At 37.5% G+C, this 26,052-nt stretch overlaps 1 protein-coding gene across 6 annotated transcripts; it reads left to right on the top strand.

Moving 5' to 3' along the window:
• The first annotated feature begins 810 nt into the window (after positions 1–810).
• On the top strand, positions 811–25,867 carry cpne1 (copine I). 6 transcript variants are annotated; one of them, XM_016668951.1, is made up of 17 exons: positions 833–969; positions 3,613–3,675; positions 18,193–18,318; positions 18,417–18,596; positions 19,048–19,122; positions 19,221–19,292; positions 19,473–19,556; positions 19,689–19,778; positions 19,863–19,961; positions 20,048–20,131; positions 20,285–20,344; positions 20,482–20,615; positions 21,521–21,575; positions 21,771–21,825; positions 22,015–22,148; positions 22,236–22,472; positions 23,622–25,867. In XM_016668951.1, the coding sequence occupies exons 3-17, from the start codon at positions 18,193–18,195 to the stop codon at positions 23,736–23,738; spliced, it is 1,602 nt and encodes a 533-aa protein (XP_016524437.1). In that variant the 5' UTR covers positions 833–969; positions 3,613–3,675; the 3' UTR covers positions 23,739–25,867. The 6 variants fall into 6 exon arrangements, with proteins under 6 accessions (XP_007547126.1, XP_007547127.1, XP_016524437.1 ...); XM_007547066.2 differs by lacking the exon at positions 3,613–3,675 and having other exon boundaries at positions 834–969; XM_016668953.1 differs by lacking the exons at positions 833–969; positions 3,613–3,675 and adding an exon at positions 16,058–16,342 and having other exon boundaries at positions 18,191–18,318.
• The last annotated feature ends 185 nt before the right edge of the window (positions 25,868–26,052 follow it).

Raw genomic sequence — 26,052 nt, 5'->3', positions numbered from 1 at the left:
ACCATGCTGAGATACATGTTCACATTCCATATCGTGCTGCAATATATCCACAAATTTTAGGGTATTTTTTTCAGGTTTTTATGTGTGTGATGAGACCAACATAAGGTAAAGGCAAAATTCAAGGACAATAATTTATTTAATAACTGCAAATCTTTTTCACTGTGTCTCTACCTGCTTTTTACATCTAGAGAATGAAATGTTTATCCATTCTTCTTTGTAAAACAGCTCAAGTTCAGTGAGCTTGGGTGGAGATTATTTGTGAAAAAAATCAATATTTACATCTAGATGTATTCTCTGTTGGTTTGGGTGTAGGCTTTGACCAGGCCATTCTAACTCTCAATCATTCCACTGTATTTCTGGCTCCTGTTGGGAGCTGAACCTTTGCCTCAGTCTCAAGTCTCAAGTCTTTCCCCCAAAATTCTGACAAGCTTCACTCTCCTTGCAGTGAGCATATATTTTTTTATGTTCTATTATATACAAAACAAATAACATGCATTGAAATGTAAAACAGTTCAAGGAGTTTGAATACATACAATCTGGATTAAAGTGCAGTGAAATATCTATACATTAAACAGTTGTTCTATTTTCGGACACAAATGAATATTTTAGTTAATTGGAATGGTTTTCAATAGATCAGAATGTATTTATTGAACGGAGTGAGTTTTCCTTAATATCAATATCTAAGTACATCTAGATATTATAAATAAAATCATTATGAACCACTCTCTACTTACGGTGGCGGTAATGCCTACTCGACTTTTTTTTTTTTTGCCAACAGCCAATAAAAATAAGAAGAGTTTGCTTTAACCAGATTCAACCAGCAGGGGGCGGAGGCTGCACACTCTCGCGTCATCGCTGCTGTTATCGCGGTGTTTGCGCCGACATTTCGTGCAGAAACACCCTGCAGAGAGAAGAAAAGACTCCCGTGTATGACTAAAACATCAGTGTGTAAATTGACAAAATTCCTCGGTAAGAATCCACATTCGACAGGCCGCTTAATTACACTGTCCAGGCGGCTTGGAAAGCCCGCGAACTGCTCGGTTTTCAGCTCTAAAACACTCATTCACAGGTTTCACCAGCAGCGATGGCTGCTAATGGGAGGTTAGCCTCAATGGATGCTAATACAGATGAAACACGCTGGTTGGAATTAGTCGATAACGAGTTTTAGAAAATGTGTGCAGAGGATATGTGTCGAAGCTTTGTTTAGTTTGAACAGTATTGACTAAATATTTAGCATGGTTTTTCTCGAAAGCTCGTATTTTTTGGTTGCTACTTACCGTTAGCTAGCTGTCCGAAATTCATTATTTTCTTCACGGTACAGCTCACAATGAGGTTAGCTGATTAAAGTTTGATTCATTGTGTTTACAGCTACATACAGGAAACTGTAAACGCAAACAAATTATTATCAAAGTATTTTATTTCAAAGTATTTTCATTCAAGAATCCAGTTTGATAAAATAAAGGTAAACGAGAGCAATGATCTTGACGTAATTCATTACAGACCAATTCTCTCAATTGGTCTGTAATGAATTAAGAGGTGTTGGCAACATTTTCAAAAATAAATTAGCATAGGACTTCTAAACTAAGACTGTGTGTGTATCTGAAGCCATTGTTTTAACAGCTTGAATTCTGGGATAATGTTTGTTCCTCCATTTCCATTGAATCCTGTGAAAATATGAGAGCCTAAATCGCAGCTTAATAGATACTGGTTTATTTCTCTCTATTTACATGATGTAACTGTTTGCCCTGAAAGTGCATATCTTGCTTCTCATTAATATATTTTTTTTCTAAAGCAGTGCAAATGCTCTGTGCAGTGCAAAAAATACAGTTTATTTTACATTAAAATAACACATTTGCCACACATGCATTTTGAGTATGATGATACTTTAGCTGAAAAAAAGGCCTTTGTGATTCTGTTTTCTTTTTGCTCATTTGTGGTGTTTGATAATTAATGTTTACTTGAAAGTACTCTTGTTGGAGAACATAATGCAGGTTCTGAATGGCTGTATATCTTGACCACTTGTATGCATGATTTCAGTTTTGTGTGTAAAGGGACTGAATTACTGAGGATTTTTAAATATAACAATTATTCTTATGAATTCCTGTTCAGAATGTGGATTCCAGTGGAGCTTTGTTACGAGCAGAGTCAGGAATGATCAGTGACTGCAATAATAGCAAGAGGTTGGAAAAGGCATGTTGATTTGACCTCAGATTTTTTTGATGCTGTCTTATTGTTTTGTCAGATTTGGTCTCCATGTTGCGTTGGCATGTCCCTCCTACTGATTTAGTTACTTAAAAAAAAAAAAAAACATGGGGAGTATTGTGTGTTTTGTTCCCTGATTCTGAATTTGTTGTTTAAAAATAAAAATCTGCATTTTTTTCCTTCTTTTTGCAGGAAGTGGTTTTCTGAATCTTTCCAGCTTCATTTTGCATCGCTATTCCTTGAGTATCCAGGGTTGGTTGGATGGTTTCTTCTCCTGGTTTCTACTGTACTTTGGTCTTATTTCTCCTCTTTATGCTGCCTGCTTAGGTACATTAACACCAATGTGTGAGGATCATTACAACTTCAATGAAGATTACTTTTCAAAGCATTGAAAGAATTGTCCATCTCTGTTGTCATTTGTGTAATCTGCAGTGTGGCGCTTGGTTCTCTGGGGTTGATGATGTTGAGCATCATGTTGTGTAGTACACTGCAGGCATGCAGGCATTTTGTATTTCCAACAATTTTAGCTTTGCTTGAGTTACAGAGGGCAGTGGACCCTCCATCTTGAATGGCAATGCAGAGGATTTTACAAGTGGCAAGTTTGCTCCATCTTCTGTTGCTCTGCGTGTTTTATTGGTCTTAGCTGCCATATTGCTCTGCTCTTTTCCACTGTGTTTCTGTTCATCAGCTGCTATCATTTGTTCTTTGCTGATAATCAGTTGTGAACGTTGCTATGGTTTATATGATGCTTATGTTGCTCTGGTTGGCATGATGCTAATGCTGCTCTCAATAAATGTTCCTAAGATTTCTTTTTAAAAATTAACGATAATGCTTCTGTTGTCTACAGAGTTTCTCCTGCTGTCATTAATGTTTGGTTGATATAATGTTTGCTGGTTAAGATGGTCATTCTGATGTTTTGTACAAAGAGGAGCTGAAGTGCTGTTTGCTGACTCAGATGTATGAAGATACATATCTGTAAGATTTTGCCGAGTGCCTGATTGTGAGATAACTCCAGGGGATTTTTTGGTGTTGAGATCTGGTTTCATCAGAACTTGGCTGAGTCCTTTGGATTTCTGGGTTAACTTTGTCTGTTACTGTGATTATTTCATCCTTTGCAAGTGTTTAAGTTCTTTCAGGTTGGGAGTCTGGTGTCATTAGTTGATTCTCAAAGTTCAGTTTTGATAAATCTTAGTATGTTTGTTCAGTTTAAACTTTTAGGGAATCATACATTAATATGGCATTTTTCACATTTTGAGTCCGATTCAGAGTTAGATGTTGACATTGATTAAATTATTAAATACATTTTGCAAGTTACTGAAACACACCTTTCACTTTTTCGCCCTTCATGTCATTTTGCTGTGTGAACAATGTTTTGAACAGGAATGTTTGTTTCTCTGACCCTTTCACCAGGTTTCAGTGTCCTGCAGAAATCCTGTAACTCAGTGAAAGTATACACACTGCTTAGTTGCATTGGTGAGTTTGAACTGCATGAGATTTATTTTTGCACCACATTTGACCAGCTTGAGCAAACAAAGCCGATTTCTCTGCATTCCAAGGTAAAAAAAAAAAAAAAATACAACTTTCTCTTAAGAAGAGACAGTTAAGTTATTTTTTAAGCTGGCGTCAGTAGTAGGGTTCAGAAACATGAAAAATGTGCAACACTTTGATAAACCAATTTGTCTTAGCTTGATTTGCTTTCTTGTACGAACTATAGTTATCAACAATAAAAACAGATTTTTAGCGCACTTTCCTTGAGTTCAGTTAGTCATTATTTTTCAGAAGCAGAGGTAGCATCACACCATGTCTATAAGAGGAGTTAATTTAAAAAACATACTATTTAAAAAAAGAAAAAGACAATATTATGTAGTTGACCTTTTAAGATGTCTTTTGAATTTTATATTGGCAGTCAGTTCTGCAGCTTGAATGACCAACTGTTAAGCTGCGCCTTCCTGGTATCTGCTGAATTTGGCTCAAGACTGTCTTCCACCTTTTGCTAGTTCCAAGGTGGTTACAAATAGGTATCTTATGGCAGAGGGCTGTTTCTCATACCCGAAAAGGTTAAGTACTAAATCAAACAGCAAAAAAAGAAATATTGAGCAAAATGCACAACAGGAGCTGTCTATAGCACTCTGACTGAACAGCCTATATGAATGCATACAGAGTACAGTTTTCTTTTAAATTTGCTTTTGTGCTTCTTCTGACTTAATTTCAAAACATCACTTTGATACTGTAAATGGTTAACGTGGAATCTTGCAGTAACAAGTCGCACACTAAGTGTGGTTCTCACAATGTGCGAGTGGATCAATATGGAGATTTCAGAGATTGGAAAAAGATTGGACTTTTAAGTTTTGGATTGTTCAATGTTTGATTTTGGTTACCAGCTGATTCTTGGTACATCTCTAGTACAGATGTGTTCTCCTTATCAGATGACTTAGTTCTCCATACACTGGTTTTGTAGCAGGTTTACAATCTGGAAGCAGCTATCTGTTCTGGACTCAAAGGTAGGACTGGGCAATTTGACCTCAAAAATGATATCTCAATATAATTGGGTTATATCTCAATATACAGTATCCATGGCCTGGATGCCTCTTCTCACCTGAAACAGACACACTTGGTTTTCCAGATGAGTTTGTAGAGGAACACGTGAGTGGTACCTTCAGGATCACATGCTTCCAATGGCTTATATGCAGGAGAGTAAATATTTAGAGCCATTTGTATAACTCACTTGAAATGTTTTTGAGTTATTGCCCAGCCCCACTCAAGGCTTTTTTAAGAAAGTCCAGAACCAACAGTTGGCCAGAGTGTTATTTTAATTTATTTTCACAACTGTCCGGTAGACTTGGTTCAATTGGAGTTTGAAATTGCAATACTTGTTACATTTCATCTGTTGCAGTTCGATTTCACACTGCATTGTGTCAAACAAACCAAACCTTTTGAAAAACCTGTTCTCCCCCTCCCTCGCCTGTGGTGGTGCTGCACCAAGAATCACTGAAGGAAACTGCACAGAAACCTCTGAAGAAGATACTGAGCACAACTTTTCTTTATCAAATGTAAATAAAAATGTAGCAATGTCAAATTTTAGTGGATGTAGGATTTGTCTTTTGTCTTTGATAAAAGGTTTCGAACAATTTCTTCCACTACTCTAGATTTGCGCATTTGTCTTGGTTGTATTTACTCAAAATTCCCTGTGCCACAGTCTGCTTCCTGGTTTTGGAGTGGTCTCCAATCTGCTTGGCAATCGTATTTGAACTGTGCCAGTTCACATCAACAAAACTCAGATCTACGTTTTTAGGCCAGCCATAGTTCACTCAGAATTCAATTGTGCATTCACCTCCCCCAAAATGAACCAGACTTTCTAAGTAAATGTACTACAGTTTGATTAAAGCTGACCAAACTGGGCATGTGTCAATGCATCCTAAATGGACTAAAATAAGAAGACTTTTAAAAAAGTATTTTATGGAGCTCAATGGTTGCTTTACAATGTTGAAAATAAGTTTGTCTTTTTTAAAGGTGTCCAAGAAATTGATCCAACTTCAATTTAGCTTTAGTAGTTGAGGTGTAAAAATTTGTGTTCTTTAGCAAAGTGTGACTATATCCTTCTGCTAATTGTGATTAAATGAGAAAATCTTACTTTGAAAGTATGTTTGTCATTCTTCGATGACCCATGAAACTCGAGCAAAATAGTACACGTTTTTTTCCCCATTGTCACCAAAAAGTAATCTGTTTATGCCTCATATCAGTTTGAGTTATTTTATTTTTGTAATGTAAGCATCAGGGTAATTTGACATCAGAATGTTCTCGTGTATGCTTTAGGTTTTCTACAAGAAACACATTTGGTGGATTAAATAGAAGGTACTTATTAACCAAACTGTCTTAAGAAGATTTGTATTGTATGAAATAGCTTGTATACCTGTTTGCTTAAGATCAATTGATCACGGGTATTTGGCCTTTTTGTCTAGTGATAAATGGCCCATGAACAATTCTAAACATAGCAACATTTTGGACTTTTTTAGCTTTTAAATTATTGATTTGACTTGATTCAGTTATTTGTTGGCATGAAACTACTTTATGAAATCAATACTATGTGAATGTTGGCTTTTTTGAGTTACTTTGTACATGCTCATAGCCTCCATTTGTTTTAAAGAGCAAAAAAAATCTAATTTGATTGTTTTTATGAATCAAGATTACCAAATTTGCTAGAGGTTGGGCTTTTAGTTTTTGTTTTGCATTTTAAAAATTTTTTTCAAAGTGACGCATTTTTAAAAAAATTATTATTGAAAACACCTCTGGTTTCCAATAACAGAGGACAAAATAATAAATAACAAAACGGTTTCTACATTATCAAAAATTTGATGTTACTTGTCTGCATAGTTTGAAGTCTGAAACATTTAGAAACTTCTCTGCTTCCCTTTGCTCTTCATCTGATGGTAGTGTTGCTTTCTCCCCAGGTTGTAGGGCTGTTGTTAAACAGTCAATATGGCTGTAGTCATCAGGCTGCAGGGTCTGCCCATAGTGGCTGGGACCATGGACATCAGACACTTCTTCTCCGGCCTAACCATTCCTGATGGGGGAGTTCACATCGTGGGTGGGGAACATGGTGAAGCCTTCATTGTGTTCGCCACAGATGAGGATGCTCGACTAGGAATGATGCGTACAGGCGGGTCCATCAAAGGCTCTAAAGTGTCACTGTTACTTAGTAGCAAGACAGAAATGCAGAACATGATTGAACTTAGCCGCCGTAGATTTGAAGCTGGAGCAGGGCCAGTAGAGATGACAGCACCCACAGCTGGAAATGCAAACCGTCAAGCACCGACAGCCTCCATACCCACTGTGCAAAGTGGGGCAGGAGGGAGATCTAGTAGCCATGGGAATCAGGGTTTTACAAACACCCCAGCTTCAGTGAGTGCTGTAAGCTCATCACAAGACCAACCAACTAACAAAGCAGCAGCAACCATGGCCAATGTGGTACCAAGCTTCCCCAATAACTATAGTTCAACTCCCACAATTTCCACAGCTCTATCATCACTCAATGCTGGTCCTCCACCCATCTCTGCTCTTGCCAACATGCCCTCCATGCCCCCAATGCCCACAATTTCAGTTCCTCCTCCAGTGTCCACCCTTCCGCCCATTCCTTCTGTTACACCTTTGTCCCAAGGTCCCCCAGTGCCACCTATAGCCCACCTTCCTCATATGCCCTCTCTTCCTCCCTTCAACCCCTCCTTACCTCCCCCAGCAGGAATGGGCTCAGGTCTGCCTCTTGGAACCCCTAATCCCATGTTGTTCAACCCTCTTTCTCCATTGGCTTCACTTGGCCTTCAAGCTCATATGAAAGCTGCAGCAGCTGTTGCCTCTGGAGCAGGGGGATCAAACCCTGATGAATTGTATGTTCTCCTCCAAAATCTCCCATTTTCCTGCTCGGAGATGGAAGTCAGGGACTTCTTTCGAGGTCTTGGAGTAGATGGGGTTCGCCTACAGAGGGATGGGCAGGGTCGACCAAATGGAAGGGCAATTGTCAAATTCTTCTTGCCCCAGGATAGTTTTGAAGCTTTGAAGCGAGGTGGTGGCATGATGGGCCAGAGATTCATTGAGATCAGTCCGGGCTCTGAGCATCAGTGGTCCAGCCTCAGTGACAGCAGAATGAGCCATGTGTCTCATAATATTAGTAAATTACATAATGAGGCCCAGGATCATCAGAACCGCCGCATCAATGTTGGTCCTGGAGGCAGAGATCAACGAGAGAGGTCACGATCTCCTCACAGGCAGGAGTTTTGTGTCTATCTGAAAGGTCTGCCTTATGAGGCCAACAAGAGACAAATTAAGGAGTTTTTCAACAATTTGGCCATTGTAGAAGATAGTGTCTTTATTTCTTATGGCCCAAATGGGCGGGCTACAGGGGAGGGCTTCCTTGAATTTAAGTCAGAACAGGACTACAAGACTGGGCTTGGAGCTCACATGCAATACATGGGCTCCCGCTTTATCCAGGTCCATCCAATCAGCCGAAAAGGAATGCTAGAAAAGATTGATGCTATCCGCAAACGTGAAGCAGGACAAGGTGATGGCAAGAACCCAGATGGCATGAAAACTCCAAGGAATTGTGTCCACATTAGCAACATTCCCTACAATATTTCCAAGAAGGATGTCCGTGCCTTTTTTGATGGTATAGGCATATATGAGGAAACGCTGAAAGTCCTGACAGATAGTAATGGCAATGGTTTGGGGCAAGCCATCCTACAGCTGAGAACTGAGGACGATGCTCGGAAAACTGAAAGGCTACACCGCCAAAAACTCAATGGCCGTGATGCCTTCGTCCATCTGGTGACCTTTGAACAAATGAAGGAGATTGAGAGAAATCCTCCACCTCAAAACAAGCGAGGTCAACGCAACCAAAGCCATCAAAACCAAAACCAGCATCAGCAGGCACCACCTAATCCCCAGCAGCCCCAGATTAATCCTTTTGCAGCCATGAGTGGTGATGAATTTACCTTTCTTAGAAACACCATGGGCAACCTCAACAGTAACCCGTTTGTTACGCCATTCTCTGCCCCAGGTAACGGGCTTGCAGGTCCTCCCCCCATGCCTCCTTTGGCAGCAGGGTTAGGGGAAGTAAATCTAGGTGTTGCTCCTCCTCTGGTTCCAGGAATACCTGGCGCTCCCATCTTGGAGCCACCTGGCTTTCGCCCTGGAGCTACTGGAGGAGCTCCTTTTGGCCAGGATGGGCTGCGAGGCTTAGTACCTTTTGACAATGCCAATAGAAAGGGAGCTGGAGGAGGACAGAACCGGGCTGGTGGGCCTACCACCACCACCAATAACCAGGGACTTCCAAGTGGTGGAGCAACAGGTGGACAGCAAGTGTTTACTCCTGGGAACGAAGCCCTCCGGAACCCTTCGGCCCCTGGAGGATCCAACAACCCCAACAATCAGCGTAGTGCTGCTGGTCCAACAATCGTAAAGCTTCAGAATATGCCATTCACTGTAACTGTGGATGAGATTATGGACTTCTTCTATGGTTACCAGGTGGTACCAGGCTCTGTCTGCTTACAGTTCAATGATAAAGGCATGCCAAATGGTGAAGCAATGGTGGCTTTCCAGAGCCATGATGAGGCCACTGCTGCAGTAATGGAACTTAATGACAGACCTATTGGAGCACGTAAAGTTAAAATAAACCTGATTTAAATATTATTAATAAATGACTGTAAATAAGATTTTACATTCGTCTGGATCAACAACTCTGGCTAACCCACAACCATGACTGATTCTGAAGTAAGCCAGATGTCAAGAACCTTGTTGAGACCTTAAGTTCAGTGACTGTCATTACCAAAACTCCTCCTTTGTATAGATACCTACAGGTAAGCCCTGGCACTTGCAGGCTGTCCATAAAGGACTGTAATCCACATATTTTTTTTGGTTATTTTTCTGCATCTGCTCCACTGACTTTGCTTCTATAGACCCACAATGGTTGCGAATATGATGGTTATAATGATGTTGGCAGGATTTTGGTCCTTCCATATTATTTTCACTGAGAGTGTAGCTTTTTTTTCTAGTCATGTTGTCTATAGTCATCTGTCTTTCTTCTATGATAACCTTATTGTAAAGTGTTAAACATTGTTGCTGTATGTGCTTAATGCTCTGCTGTTGTGGTTTGAAATATACATGCTCTGTTGCTTGGTAAGATGAACATCTACAGTATGATGCTGTGATAAAATGTTTTTTTTGATATGGTAAAAATTTACATGCACTGTCGCTGCATTCAAATCTTTACATCCTATGTTGCTTTGATGAAATCTGCCGCTGCGTTGAACTCATAATCCATGTTTAAATTTTGAAATTATGAGAAGCTTTTCTTGCTGCGATCAAATGTCTGTGACCTGTTGCAATGGTGATTATGCTTGCATCCCCTATTGTTTATTAAAATCATGCTGATTAAAACTGATGCATTGGTCAGTGTTACCGCATAGAGGATATGGGATGGCAAGACAGTGGAGTCATGTTTTTCTTTTTTAACAGAGCTGCTTTTTTTTTTTTCCTCTCACATTTTATGATAATGCATTTTTTCAATTATGCTTCACTGAATACCCCAACACCCCTTTTTTGCAGAAAATGTTCTGTAGGTGTTTGGACTGTAGAGTGCTGAGATGAAGTCCGTAGTGTTTTTAGTTTCTTAGCATTATGTTGCTTGTAAGTTCTATCATGATTCTGATGTTTCCACCTTAAAGCTCGTATTTGTTTCTGATATTGCTGTGAACAAATTTGTATGATCGTATTACCATACCTGATGTGGAGTCTCCTTTGCTTTGGCTAATAAAGGGACATTCCTCACCTGCAGCAATCTCTTCCAACTGTCTGCTCTTCACTTTCTGATTATGGGAACTTTATTTAGCTTATACTTGTCTGTCTTGAAACACTTAACGCAATATAATATTTTTACCATTTGAAGTCTTTGTTTTTATAGTTTAGCATTGTGTTCCTCCATTCAAAATACTTGCACAACCTACCTTGGATGTAAACTTTTATTCAGTAAGCTTATCCAATAGATGCTTCTTGTCCTTTGGCTTTACTTTCCACCTGTTGTATAAAACACTTTACAACTATACTGCATTATAATTGACATCTGAAAGTTAAATCGCACAGCTCATCTGTGCAATTGAAGGAGTACTATAATAAACCTTACACTTGTTGGATACTTTATTAAGTACACTTCACTTGTTTGCAATTGGACCAAGTAAGGTCATGGATTCAGCATTGTCTTTGTTCTTTTTGGCTGCACATCCATAGCACAAATCTGCTGTTCGCCACATTCCAACAGGTGGTGTATTGCTTCAAAATCTGTTGACAATGGGAGCCATTGGTATAGAGCAGAGGTGCATAACATAGCCTTTTGGGCCATATTCTGCATGCTTTAAATGTGTTCCTGCTCCAGCACAGCTCAAATGCTTGAACTGCCTTTTTAGTATGTCCTCCGTTTCTGCAGAGGCCTGGTAATGGACCTACGTTTCACACAGGTATGTTGAATCAGGCAGAGATCTAAAACATGCAAGAAATCACCCCTAAAGGACTAACTAAATGCCACCGTCATATAGGGCTGAAGCAATTAATTGGGTTTATCATAATTAAGTATTGCTATAATTGTCAATTTAGTAATGGATTAATTAAGATACAGGCTCTAAAACCTGCCATTTGCTGAAAGAACAGTACCTTCATAACAGTAAACCAAAAAAGTAAAAAAAATATGTACATGTAAGATTAAACACCTTTGTCTTTAAACATTTTACCCAGAACTTCTGAAATGGCATAGTTTTAGTTTTACCATTTTGTAAAACAAACAAAAAATAGCCCAACATTGTAATGAGTAGAAAGGGCTGAGCGTTTCACATGTTGGAAGCATTTTCTTAGATACAGCTGCATACCTTCCTACAAATGATCAAGCGAATGCAAATTTATTTACATATTGAACATTGGGCAAAAAGTTTATTTTCTTATGTAAAAGAGAAATTTAATGATTTAATTTCATTTTTCTTATGCACTTGTAGTAAATTAAATAAACACAAGCAAAATGAAAATTCTGCAGAATGTGACAGTTTTATGAAGTTAATCTATAAATATAAAAATAGCCAGTCGAATAACTGATTTCTGGTTGTTGGCTGCACATACTGTTTTTTTTCTGCATTTGTGTTAGTTGTGATGTTCTACTTACTGTTAATAAAACATTATTTAAATGAGATTACATCAAACCAAAATAAAATATTTCATAGCACAGAAAAGTGGGTTTAAATTAATGTAAAGCATGCTTAACACAAGCAGTATGTAACATTTACAAAACATATGCTTACTTTAGTACTGTCGAGATGTGACGGTTTGGTGCGAGACAGATGATCTGTAAAAAAATGGAGCTCCTCCCAGTGCTACTATATTACCAGCACTGTCAGTCATACTCGTGTATGTGCTGCTAAATGTGCTAATGCTGTTCTAGGAAAATTGTTTAACTGCCATGATCAATGGCCTTGCTAACTAACTCGGGCATTTGTGGCAAACTCCATTGTGGTGAACCAGCTGTTGTGTAATAGAGAGAAAGGGAAAGGCTGTGAGCAGCATGTACATCAGGGTGATTGACAGTGCTAAGACCTTCCTCTTGGCTCTGATTGGTTGTTTCTGACGACCAATCAGAAACAACCAGAGAGTATTTGTGCAGATGGCAGCAGGACCACAAGGGGAAGGCAGAGGAGCAATTTTTCTTTTCTTTTTTTTACGCATTATTTGTGTTATACTGTCACGACAATGTTAATATTTTACAATTATGTAAAAACACTTTTTATTTAAAGTTACATACTGTAGTTATAAAAGCTGTGTGAATCCAGTAATGCCAGTAGAGGGCATTATTGGAAATAGTTTGGTCTGGAGAGGACTCAAGGAGTGGTGAACCTCTAAACAGGTACAAGAGCCATGTCCAGCTGAACATAGACGTGTGCATGGATTATTTTTTATTTGTCTAATAAAAGTGAAATGTGCGGGTATAGATGATGCTGTGCTGCTGGTGTGGGAAGAGCAGAGTTTGTGTATTATAGTAAATCTTGCTGGTGGACATTCAGGATATGACTAAGCGGTGAGTGAGCTTTATTTATTTTTTTTAATGGGACCAGTGAGCTATTGATCATGCAACTATTGAGATTTAACAGAAGGCATATCTTACAGGTGAGTGATGGATACATGAATTATTGAACAGCATTATGATGATTCTCTTCAGTTGTCAAAGGAAAATTCACAAACAATAAAATTTAACTTGATGTAAGTGGCAGCCCTGCTAATGTGATAAACAAGTAAATAGTGAATTTGACCGGATGGAGCTTAAAAAAGGTGATCTGTAGATGGCACCCTCAATGTGTTAAAAGTGGAACATGAATTTTAATACTTGTTGACAAAGTAAGATCTACTTACAGTTGTTTTTAAATAAATGGTAGTCTCATATAGTAGCCAGGAGGTCAAAATAGAAGCTAAATTAATAAGTTGAAATTAACAATTACCATGCAAATATCTAATATATTTAACATAGTCTTAACACTAAATGCTCAACCACTGGTTGCAACAACCAGGAGTTTAACTATACTTTAGAAAGTTAGCTATTAAGTTTAATGCTACATATTTTAATACCCTGAAAGAATCACAAAGTTGGTTATCAGAGGAAAATTATTTTATTTTTCAATCGGACCGCTAATAAGCACAATATATAAATATAATTAGATTAAAAGTAATTTTCTGCATCGGATTAGAAGTGTAGAGTTTCAGTTAGAAATAACTGAGGACATACAGATGTATGGCCGTTTTTAAATCGTGCTTCTTGCTTAGATCACATTTTCTTATTTTGACAACTCATCAGTGCTATGTTCTTTAATACTTGTCATTTTGAACTTAAACTACAATGCCTTGCAAAGATATTCATAATTATTCAACACATTGATTCTACATGTTTTTTTTTGGGGGGGAGGGGGGATTTTATACAATAGATCTGCACCAAGCAGTGCATAATTGTGAAGTCAAAGGCAAGGAATAAACTCTATTTAGGTCTGAGCATTTTTAACATGTGGGTATGGTTTGATCTGAAGCATTTTGTTGATTTGTATATTTAAGGTTGTTGTCCCGCTGGAAGGTGAGCTCTTATCCTATTTCCAAGTTTTTGCAGTCTGAAACGGGTTTTCTCACAGGAGTGTCCTGTATTTAGCACAATGCACCTTGCCCTCAACTCTGAAAAGCTTCCCTGTGCCTGTTGAGGAAAAGCATCCCCATGGCATAATGCTACAACATATTCTAACATGGGTGTGGTGTGTTCAGGGAGATGGAGATTAGTTTTTCTTCACACATAGCTTTTTGCAAGCAAATCAAAATAAATTATTCAAAAAATTAATTATGGAGTCAATCGAACACATTGTTCCACGTGTTTGCTGTGTCAATTGAATGTTAGGTTCAAACATACTTGTGATTTTCAATAATAGTTTTCTCCACTTTTCCACAAAGGGTAGATTTGTGAGTTGCACAGCTAATATCTGCCCTGGGCACATATAGTGGAGTCACTGCAGTTTCTTCAGAGATGCCATGGGTCTCTTGGCTGCTTCTTTGAATAATAATCTCTATTAGTTGACAGCCATGTCTTGTGAGGTTTGGATTTGTGCCTTGGAATTCATTTTTAGGTGATTGAACAGTGCTTTGTGAGATTTTGAAAGGTTGGGATATTGTTACCAAAACCTATCTCTGCTTCAAAAAAACACTCTAATAACTTTTCCCCTGACTTTTGTGCCATGTTACTTGGTCTTCATGATGCTGTTTATAGATTAATGTTCAATAAAGTCCTACATCTTTTTCCTACCACTTTCTTATTATGCTCTACTTCATGGCATAACAAATACATCAAAACGCATTAAATCTTGTGGTTGTAATGTGAATGTGGGCAATGAAAATATCAAATATACAAATTTAATATCTACAAATATATTTCTGTGATAAATTAATGGTTTTCTGTACAGAAAACATTAGCCTGTTGTTAGGTATGGTGCAATAATGATAAGTGAATGGTGCATATATCAAGCGGGGTTTTGCTACAGAGTCATGGGTTATGAAAGTATGGAACTGACTTTGAATCTGGTTATATGACTGGATTGATTTGTATGTATGTGTGTGTGTATGTGTGTGTGTGTGTATATATATATATATATATATATATATATATAAAAAAACCTGGATTTGTTTGTTTTGTGAAATACCTTAAGACAATGAATAAATGAGCTGGACTGAATTAATTGAATAATTAGGAAAATGCTTGTGTTTGATATATTTTGTAGACTATCTGTTGTAACTTGTAAAGATGGTTTCCAGCAAATGGTATTTTGAAATAAATGAATAGTGAGTCACTGTGGCTAAATGTTAACGTGCAACTGAAGAAGGCACCAGCTAGGAGGTCGTGTTTACAGGAAGTGGCATGTAGACAGTGGTTTTCATAGTGGGTAAATGACACGCGTAGCTGTTTCTTAAGCAAAGATTTGTACTTTTATCTATAACCTCTGAATTATAAAGTTAAATGTCACCATTTGTCAAAATCATTATATTGAGGTGCAATTGTGATGATGGCCTGTTGGATGTAAATGTTTTGAGATTCTCATGTTTAATCAGGCAGATGATGTTACAAGTCTTTTGTGTGTCTCTTGTTGCTGATGTGTTGTCCAAAGTGATTTTAAAACACTGAAAGAATGATTTAACCCTTTGAATGAGCTTGGTTGGTGCTATAGTAAGACACATTTTCATCGACGTGCTTTTATTGTTCTGTATTATCAGCCAATGGACTAAGTATCTTTTTTGTTTAAAAGTTTATATTTTTAAGATACTTGTGTAAAATGACTTTTTATGCTGGAAGGGAAAATTTGCAAAAATTTACTTGTGGAAAATATTGAGATCATGTTGAAAATATTTCACTATGATCTTGGTTCTATAGCCTTACATTAGAACTACTGTAGCGAGTGAATGTTTAATAATTCAGATAATTAATTGCATTCAAGGGGGATGTGAAAATGTATTCAGGGAAGGTATGTGCATTAGAAAAACTCGAGAGTAAAAATGTTATGTTGCAGATCGTTGATCATTTCAACATGCTTTTTTTTTTTAGATATCCTACATGTTTTGTCTGTATCCTGTTATGGACAGTTCTCTAATTAGGTGGTTTATGCAAAGAAAGTAAAGGATTTTGTGATTAATTTGTAAAGTGTATCGCCACTTTTATTGTGAAAGACTGTGACAGTCTTCTCTAGCGTTCTAACTGACTGACAGTTTGTCCAATCAGAGCACCGCTCTGTATCAGCCTGACCAATCACAGAGACTCCGTTTTTAATATAGCGTTAGCTAAACTTGGTGGAAGTTTGGAGCTGAGCTAACTGCCTTCCAAGTCTTATATTTGCGGCAAAATAAAATAAAAAAATAGCTGTAGTCTGCAAATATTTAAGTGACTGCTCTAGTAGAGAGGTTGGTTAACGTTTAGTGGTATTAAGGCAGCTGCAGAAGAAAACGGCAAAGAAACGTATCTGTTTCGGCGCTGTGGGAGTGGTTCTCTCATCCGACTTGGTGTTTGTTCCTGTGGTTTGGAAGAATAAAAGAGCGCTCTGAAAAAAAGGTGATTACTTTTAGTTTTACTTCACTTTGTGTTCCTATTTCTGAGTGAGTGTGTGTAGCTATAGTTCTTGCTTATTCAACTGGCGAGGTAATTCTTTTTTATTATATGTGATTAATTATTCTTTATCATGCCGTGCTTACTTGTTCACTAAAAGAGTGCGGAAGAGGATATAGTGTAACAAATATTCATGCATAGCAGATAGAAGAAATTGTATTTAGTTAGATGACACAGAGTCCGTCTATAGTTGTACAGCTGCTGCTGGAGGAAACTGTGCAGTGACTCATCAGAGAAGATCGTCGTAAAGCCGGTTTAGAATGCATTGTAGATAAAATCAAGTTGTTTAATTGCTTAAAGAAGTTTAAAGAATCGTACAATATATTTTTTGAGTCGTTATAGTCGGACTACACAGAAACTGCATATCTGGGTTGATTTGCGTGTCTTTGCCTTATTGGACGGCTTTTCCTCATCATGGTGAAGATATCAGATTATAAAACGCAAAACCTGAGGTTTAAGTGAATTTTTTTTATATGCATTTCAAGTTTATTTGTATAACACCAGTAATCCATAATGTAATTCTAAGTGTGTTGCAGGAAAATAAAATAACAAGTAAAGAAATTTACAATGAAGACAAGAGAGCGTAAGACGCGTTATATATTAGGACAAGTGAGGTCTATATTTGACCAACAATTTTGAAATACAATTTGGCACAAATCTATGTAGTGCTTTATAGAGTATTAACACAGTTTTGAAATTTAAATATATCTCTTTATAATGAGTAATATGCATCTGAATGATATGATTTGATCCTTTTGCTGGCGTTAGTACTCTTGAGGGGACTTGGATGAGCTGCAGCTACTTGATTTATCGTTTTTTCCCCGCTTAGGCACCAGTACAATGATCTAACCCTCTGAGATAAAAAAAACAAAAAAACAACGTGTATTTTTTTCTTTATCCTGATGTGACAGGAAGCCCTTTATTATGAGTGTTGTTTACATAGAAAGCTTATTTAGTAATACTTTATGTTGATGTTAAAATTTAGGCTAGTATCCCTGACCCATAGTAACACCTGTGTGGCATGCCATCTGGTCTTTGGCCTCAGCAGATATAATTTAAAGACGAGTTATAATCTTGTGGGTTTTTTTTTTGTGTGTGTGCATGTGTGCATTAAGCTTGAGAAAATTCTGACTCATGTTATCATTAATATTTTGGACACTCTTATTTGACGACTTTGGTCATAGCAGAAATGTGTGCTATCAGTATGTACGGGAGATTATGATTCAGTATCATTTGAGCGAGGGGGATCAAATAAATGTTGAATAAAATTTTCCTGAAAACGAAGCCTCGAGAAACCCCATACTTTTACACATGAGCTGAAATGGCATTTCAGACTCTCACTCTGTAGTATTTTAAAGTGTTTCTTTTTCTGGTATTAAAGTTGTACTTCACTTTTGTAACCTTGGCTGTAATAACTTATTTCATTGTATTAAGTGTATTTTTTGTGGTTTTGGATGACCTTAAAGAAATATGCATATAATTTATGTAAATGTATGTTCCAGCTGTTGCAGAGGAGCACTATCATTAATTTAAAGCCATATTGCTGTTTTATGTGACCTTGTTCAAATCTTTTTCCTTAGTGACCAATTTCTCTGCCACATCGCATTTTGTATTTGTCGTTTGAATCATAATTACACTACGTTGAATGTAATGGCATCTAAACATTAAATGTTTCGGAAAAAATTATGTTCAGGTCTTTTTTAAAAAAAAAAAAAAAATTATTGATTGCAAATTAAACCAGATATGTTTTATTTTCTGGGCTAATCAAAACACCCCTATTTATTCTTTTTCAGATGGCAGACTGTGTCTCTAAGGTTGAGCTGACGGTTTCCTGCGAGAACCTGCTGGATAAAGATGTTGGCTCAAAATCAGACCCCCTTTGTGTACTGCTGCAGAAAACAGGAGACAAATGGACGGAGGTAATAGCTCTTTGCTCGTTACAGTTTGTTTTTTCCCCACATTGAATTCATATTTGAGATAAACCCACTGCACCCATCTCTTCCTGTCGCTTTGTCAGCTGTGTCGCACCGAACGCCTGAACAACACTTCAAGTCCATCCTTTAGTCAGCGCCTGAGGGTAGATTATCACTTTGAGACGGTTCAGAATCTGAAGTTTGGGGTTTACGACATTGATAACTCCACTTCTAATCTTACTGATGATGATTACCTTGGAGGAGCAGAGCTGACGCTGGGACAGGTAACCACCGTACAAGGCCAGGTTTAAAATGTATTAGAAGAGAACTTATTTTACTTTTATTACTTCTGTTTTAGTGGTATTTTACTTTTATTACTTCTGTTTTAGTGATATTTTACTTTTATTACTTCTGTTTTAGTGGTAAAAGATCTGTAAATGTTGAAGTTTTAAGCATGACCTTGCATCTTTGTTTATGCCAACATTCAGTTATTAGTTTGTAAGAATCAAGTCACCCTTTTCAGGCAACTTTTTTGTTTCATAAAAGCTTGAGATTGAATATCAATGAGTGACGTCAGTAATGAAAGAATTACTTTTTATGACTGATTTTCTTTATCTTGCAGCCTGACGCTGAATTTTTGTCACAGAGTAGAGAATATCAGGAATACTGTAAACGTCTTGGCAATAAAAATCTAAGTTAAAGCTCATGATTCCCTTTGTGTTTCTGTGTGTTCAGATAGTTTCGAGCAAAACTATAACCAGACCTCTTCAGCTGAAGAAAGACAAGCCAGCTGGGAAAGGAAGCATCACAGTAAGTAGCCTGTATTTTATTGAGCAAAGCATCTCATTGTACAGTTTGTCCTCAAGGAATCGGTGATGATGAAGCATTATTAACGCGACTGTCTGTAGATCACTGCAGAGGAAATCAAAGACAATAGAGCCATTGTGTTGGAGTTGGAAGCTAAAAAGCTTGACAAGAAGGTAACAGCTAAAACTCTACTAAGATTGCTGAAAAGTTCATTTTCATTAAAACAGAGCAGGAGCAACATGGTTTTATTGCTTTGCTGTGATAAATGAACAAACCTGTTGCCTCCATACACATTACATTTTGTCTTCTTTGTTCTTCAAAAAAACTTGCTGAGAAAACTGATTTTTCTCCAGGATACATTTGGAAAGTCTGATCCATTCTTGGAGATTTTTAAACAAGGAGAAAATGGGAAATGGCAGCTGGTTCACAGAACAGAGGTAAAGATTTTTATTCATGTTTCTGCAGCTTTCAGAAACATGAAAGTTGCATATAATGGGTGGATTCCTTTACATCCACCCATTAATGATCTTCTATGGTAAAAAAGATGTGATGTGTGTTTTTATGTGCAGGTGGTGAAGAACAACCTGAACCCCAGCTGGAAGAAGTTCTCCGTTCCACTCCAGACCTTCTGCTCCTCCGACATGGAAAAACCTTTGAAGGTTTCACCAATCACGATTTAAGTTCCCCCATAACAACCAATCAAATCTTCACTGGTTACATTAAATCCTTTCCCTCCTCTGCAGGTGGATTGTTCAGACCATGACAGTGATGGGTCTCATGACCTGATCGGTTCTTTCACAACAAAAGCCTCGGAGTTGATGAAAGCTGCTAGTGGCTCACCAGTGAGTTCAGTAAAAGTAAAACTTGTAAGTTAATTTTTTTTCTGTTTGCCAGTGGTCATTAAGTTGTCCACTTTGCAATCGCTTAGGTGGAATTTGACTGCATCCACCCAGAGAAACAGAAGAAGAAAAGCTACAAGAATTCTGGGGTTGTGTCAGTGAAGAGCTGTAAGGTATGGACTGCAAGAGCTCAGGATTGTTTTTATTAGGTTCTATAAGAATACTTGTGATTGTATAAGCATTGAAAACTGCATTGTGTTTGTTTCTTAGAATTAGATTTTAAGTTTTCAATCATCTGACTTTTGGTTTCATGTGTTCCCCTACAGCTGGTGACTAACTACTCATTCCTGGACTTTGTGATGGGCGGCTGCCAGATCAACTTCACTGTATGTCCACATACACTAATGCACAGACTGAATTTAATATTTGATTTTGATCAGTTTCGGTTACATCACCTCTGAATAATTAACTTCTTGGGATTTCATTTTTTATTGAAATAAATCCATGTTTGTCAACACATTAGGTCGGCATCGACTTCACCGGCTCAAACGGTGATCCTCGCTCGCCCAACTCTCTCCACTACATGAGTCCGGATGGGCTGAACCAGTACCTGTCTGCTCTGTGGTCTGTGGGGCAGGTGGTCCAGGACTACGACACGTCAGTACACAACGAACCACAAACTACACCCACACAGAGTCAGAACCTGAAACAAACTAATCTCAGCAAATTAAAACATCATTAAGTTTATGTCTCCATTGATTTATCTAAAAGAAACCCCAGGTGTTAAGTGCAAATATTAAATGGCACGAGGACGTACTTTCAGTAGGCTACCATTCTGCTGTTAAAATCTCTTTTACTTTATAATTAAGTATTATAACTTTCCGAGAAACAGAAACTGTTTATAGGATTGAATTAGACAGACAGCCTAATTCATAAAAATAATTGAAATGCAATGCTAAAATTAATTTTTGATATTCTGATTTATCTCCATCCATCCACAGGAACACTACTTAACACCAAAGTTTCACACACGCACATCCTTCTAAAACTCCAAGCAGTATGCACAATGTCCTAGATTATGTAATTTATGCTTTACTTTACCTTTTACTACCTCATTTTTTCTGCTTTGGAACCTTTCTAATGTCATTGTTAGAACAGCCGTTTTATGCTTCAGGATTTATTCGCATTTCCAGACCTCTGTAGGAAAGCATAATTATTAACCCACATTCAGTTCTTTTGCATGCAGCTCCCAGTTTAATTGGGTGATAATCTAAAACTGACACCTAGACTTAGCGTTAAATCTACACCTGCATCCTAAGTGCAAAATTTCTGTTTGGAAATACTATTTCCCGTTTCTAATCTTATTGGTTGCAGTATGGGGAAGTACAACCGGTTCGACTTCACCATACTGCATATTTGCTATCATTTTTATAATTTCTGCTTGTTCAGAAAACAAATTCCCAGTTAGAACTGTTTGAAATTATTGAGACCTGTTGTAAGTTTTACATTTTAATTTCTTTCAACATATGTGACTCTAACAGCAGGTGTGTGTTCTGTTGCAGTGATAAACTCTTCCCAGCATTCGGGTTTGGAGCCAAACTGCCTCCAGACTTTCAGGTCAGCTTTTATAACCAACCTGATGTCTAGAATCTAAAGTACAGCCTCATGCATGACAAACCTGCATGAATTGCAATCAGCAATAGGAACAATCGTGGCACCATAAACAAGCTAACATTAGCAGTTTTTTATTAATGATTTACATTTATTTTATTGTTGTGCAATCACTGAACTGTTGTGGTGTTGGTTTCACAGGCGGCCCATCATGAGTTTGCCCTCAACTTCAACCCCAGCAATCCATACTGTCAAGGTAAAGTAACACAGATGCAACATAATGCCACGGGATATCATGGAGGGCTGCTGAACACTTATCCTAAATATAATAGTAAGATAGGGTTGGCAGGAACGAAGCCATTTCAAATCTCAGGTTATTTTCTAAGCTTTGTTTGTCTGCATTGTTTGATTAGTTTCTCCTCTGCTCTGCCTCTTTGTCTCCCAGGCATTCAGGGGATTGTGGATGCTTACAGAGGGGTTTTGCCTCAAATTAAACTGTCCGGACCCACAAACTTCTCTCCCATCATCAACCACGTCGCTTCCATCGCCTCCGGTGCCACTCAGGCTCCCACCGCCTCTGTGAGGAGCCGCAAACATCTTAAATACACAAAAATCTAATCTAACGAGCACAATCCTGTAGAGTCTGATCTTGTTTTGTGTCTGCAGCAATACTTCGTTCTCCTCATCCTCACTGATGGCGAAATCACCGACTTGGACCAGACCAGGGATGCTATAGTTCGGGCTTCCCGGCTGCCCTTGTCGATTATTATTGTGGGGGTGGGACCGGCTGATTTTAAGGCCATGGAGCTTCTGGATGGAGACGATGGCGTCCTCAGGTCCACTGTTGGCGAGGCCGTATCCAGAGACATCGTCCAGTTTGTCCCATTCAGAAATTTCAAAGATGTAAGTCTCTTAGTAAATAATAGATGCACATTTTTTCACTTTTTCCATATGAAACAAAAACAGTGAAACTTCTTTTTTTTTTTTATTCTCAGTCCCATTAAGTGGAAATGACAAACGTCACTTTATACAGGAGTGCATTGTAGCTGTGGTTCTCAAGCTGTGGTACACATACCAGTGGTGGTACTTGGGTTTCCTTTAGCAATTCTGAGAAAATATTTAATCAGTTTTTGAAACGTGAATATAAATAGATTAGCACTGATGTTGAACTGAGTTCTTTGCCTATGTTGATCTTTGCATCATCAGAAATTTCTCAAAAGTAAGATCAAGTGGAGAACATTCTGCAAATTCTAATTTCTGAGTAAAAGTAATGCACATTATTAAACTATTTCTTTGAACTAAATCATAAATGTCCAGTTGTTGACAAGAAACTAAAAAAAGTAAATATACCGTCTTGTGTTAATACTGCTTTTCCATGTCAATATGGTGGAAAGTTTTAGTATTTATGGAGATAATCCAGGTTTTTGAGAACTAAAGCATTTTGTGAAGTTTAGTTTGCTGCTTCCTCACAATATACTCAGTTTAACATGCCTTGACATTAATAATCTTTACACTGACTAAAGTTAGGAAAAATAACTATTTTCTGCAATAAAAACCCCCAACTATTTTCAAATACATGTTGAAATTAATATCCTATTGAGTGTTTTCAAGGAGACTGATTTACTAGCCTTCCTTAGTTTTTCTTTCATGGATGTTTACAAATCTATTTTAATTTTACATGTCTTTTAAGAGAAGCCTTAATGTTTCATTAATATTGAATGGAACTTGTACACAATTAGAAATTGTTGCACAAATGGTTGCATCAAGTCTAAAACCCTACAGCCGTGGTTAATAAGCATCATATTTGTTTTTTCTTCTTGTTTGTGCAATTTATTCCCTTCTTGACATCAAAGCACTGCGCAAACTGTGTTATGGTTTAAGAACTTTTATGATTCAAACTAGGGAGAAATTTTTTTTATTTTTTGTTTTAAATTCTGTCTGATAGACTTGTGTGCCAGAAAAAGATGGATCGTGCGCTGGATTAACTTTTTTTATTTAAAAAACAAAAAAAACAGACCTGCTATACATTGACATCTGTCTTTCTTTGCCCAGGCTCCCACGGCGGCGCTGGCTCAGGCTGTTCTCGCTGAGGTCCCCAACCAGCTTGTGTCTTACTTCAAAATGAGAGGCCTTGAACCGCAGAAACAGCAAGCTGCTCCCAAATCCTAAACGTCGCCTGCATTCCCCAAACTCCAGCCTCATCTCATTCCACATCACAATACTATAGCTATATGCTATGCACAATCAACCAGTCATTGATAGTTAGCATGAAGTGTCAACCAATTGCAAAGCAGTACTTAATCTATAAGCCTGTCGCAATAATTCTGGATAAATCCCTCTTTAAAATAGTTTTACAACTGCATACTTTACATATTTATCTCTCTAGCACCTAAATGATAATAAGATAGATTAGGACTTTTGCTTCTCTGTAACTAACTATGCATGTTTTGTGTCAAATGAGAAACACTGAGCCACACAGGAATACACGCCCTCTATCTAACTTTATCACTCTCTCTAGTGGACATTTGTGGAACTACAGGAGCAGGTATCCCACCACTCTCAGTGTTTTCATTCCCAGTTACTACCGGCACTTTTGCACTCCGACCAGCTGTGTTTTTGCGGTTTCTGATTAGCTTTATTGATTAGGTGCCAACACTTTGCACTTTGCCTTTGCCTAAAATGCTGGAAAACTAGAATAGAATGAAAGACGCTACCAGCTTTGCACCTGAAGCCTTACTCAAAACATTCTTATTGCCTTATTTTTGCAATGCAGATGTGCCTGTCTGATGCTTCTCAGCCATTATAGCCTGAGTTCAGCAACATAGCTAACATTAGCTTGTTGATGACGCCATGATTATTCCTATTGCTGCATTTTTTTACTTTGTTGGTTACCAGATCATACATTGTTAAAAGGCTACTATATTTGTACAGCTGCAATCCTTCGTTGTTGCCTCCATCATGATGGTCATCTCAGTGCATTTTTTTTGCTTTAAATGGGACCATATGGTCAGAATTATTCCATGCCAAAAATGCAGTGTAAAAATTAAATTATCCTTACCATCATCATAGAACCAGAACAGAAAAATGTTGTTAAATTCGACAACCCACATTTATTGCCATTAAATACTTTTATTATCTGTAAAGTACACTGCTGCCAACATTTCCACAGTAATCACTTCACTAGTACTTTTGCCTTTATTTCCATTGATGATGGTCACTTAAAATCATATTTAACCACTTTAAATCACCACTTAAAAAAAGAAGAAGAAGAAAACTTTCTTTACATTTTGGGATAAAAAAAATGTATTTTTTGTCTTTTGTTTTCTATAGTTTATTTTTGAACTTGTGCAGAGGAGAGTTGATCATGTTTGGGAACAGCTTAAATAAACGCCACATTCGCACAAAACGTGTTTGCTGAAAGTCTTTGGGATGGTGCTGAAAGTGCTAAAAATAGCTCGTTACACACACTGACAGTTATTGTCTCCTCTGAGCAAAATTGCTACATCACATCATTCTGTTATAATCTTTACGCATTGTGCCTTTTTAGTTTATAAAACTTGTTTATTCAGGAGAAAATAGGAAGATATATACAATCCTCTTAAACAATCTTCATCTAAAGCATATTCTATATCAGCATCAAGAAACAAACCTTCTGTTTACTTTTAACGCATCTATTTTTATGCTTTCATTTGGTTATTTCATCTTTTGTCGTGGTTAGATATGTGGCGACATTCAGCTTTGGGACTACGGGTTTATTTCCTTGTTTAAACTCTTGAAAAATGCCTGGTGTCTGGTAAAAGGGGTCATCAGTAGCTTCTCAAACCAAGCATTTGCTTTTTAAAATAAAATGAGCTGAATCTGCTAAGGGAATTAAAGCAAGCATTTTTGATATCTTTTTTGTAACCTATTGAATAGACCGGACTGCAAATCCAGATTTTTCTGTTTTCATGCCAAATTGCAGTTTAAAATTTAGTTCAGCTTCTTTCAGGTTTTAAACCCTGTTTGGTTTAAGTCTTGATGAATTGGTCTTGAAATAGTTTTCTTTAAAAATGCCTTTTAAAGTAAACTAAATCTGTTGAATCGTGCAAGCTGTTTTTCTCTTGCCTTTTCATTGTAATCTTGCCAACATGTCATGTGATATGATGCTGGATTCTCATTAAACAGTCATTCCTGCTACACCATTTACAGCCTGCAATTTTTTGTTTTGAACATCTGAACAAATGCTCCAGTATCTATCATGATAACATGTCTCTTCCAATGCTGCATGTTTGAATCAACAAATAAAGCAACTTTGGTAAACAAAGATTTCTTCATGTGTGTATTAATTGACTAAAGTGAGTTATTCTGCTTCCATTTGTGCCATGAAATTCCATCTTCAGATACTTACAAAAATTCAGTAGAGGTTTTGAAAAACATGACACTAAAATGTGCAAAGTTCTCCATGACAGGTAGAACAGATGAAATGCAAAAGCATACTTTTTGT

This window comes from Poecilia formosa, unplaced genomic scaffold (genome assembly GCF_000485575.1).
Source record: "Poecilia formosa unplaced genomic scaffold, Poecilia_formosa-5.1.2 Scaffold18, whole genome shotgun sequence".
Taxonomy (NCBI): domain Eukaryota; kingdom Metazoa; phylum Chordata; class Actinopteri; order Cyprinodontiformes; family Poeciliidae; genus Poecilia; species Poecilia formosa.
The sequence above is the reverse complement of the archived record's forward strand: the minus strand, read 5'-3'. Positions and strand labels throughout refer to the sequence as shown.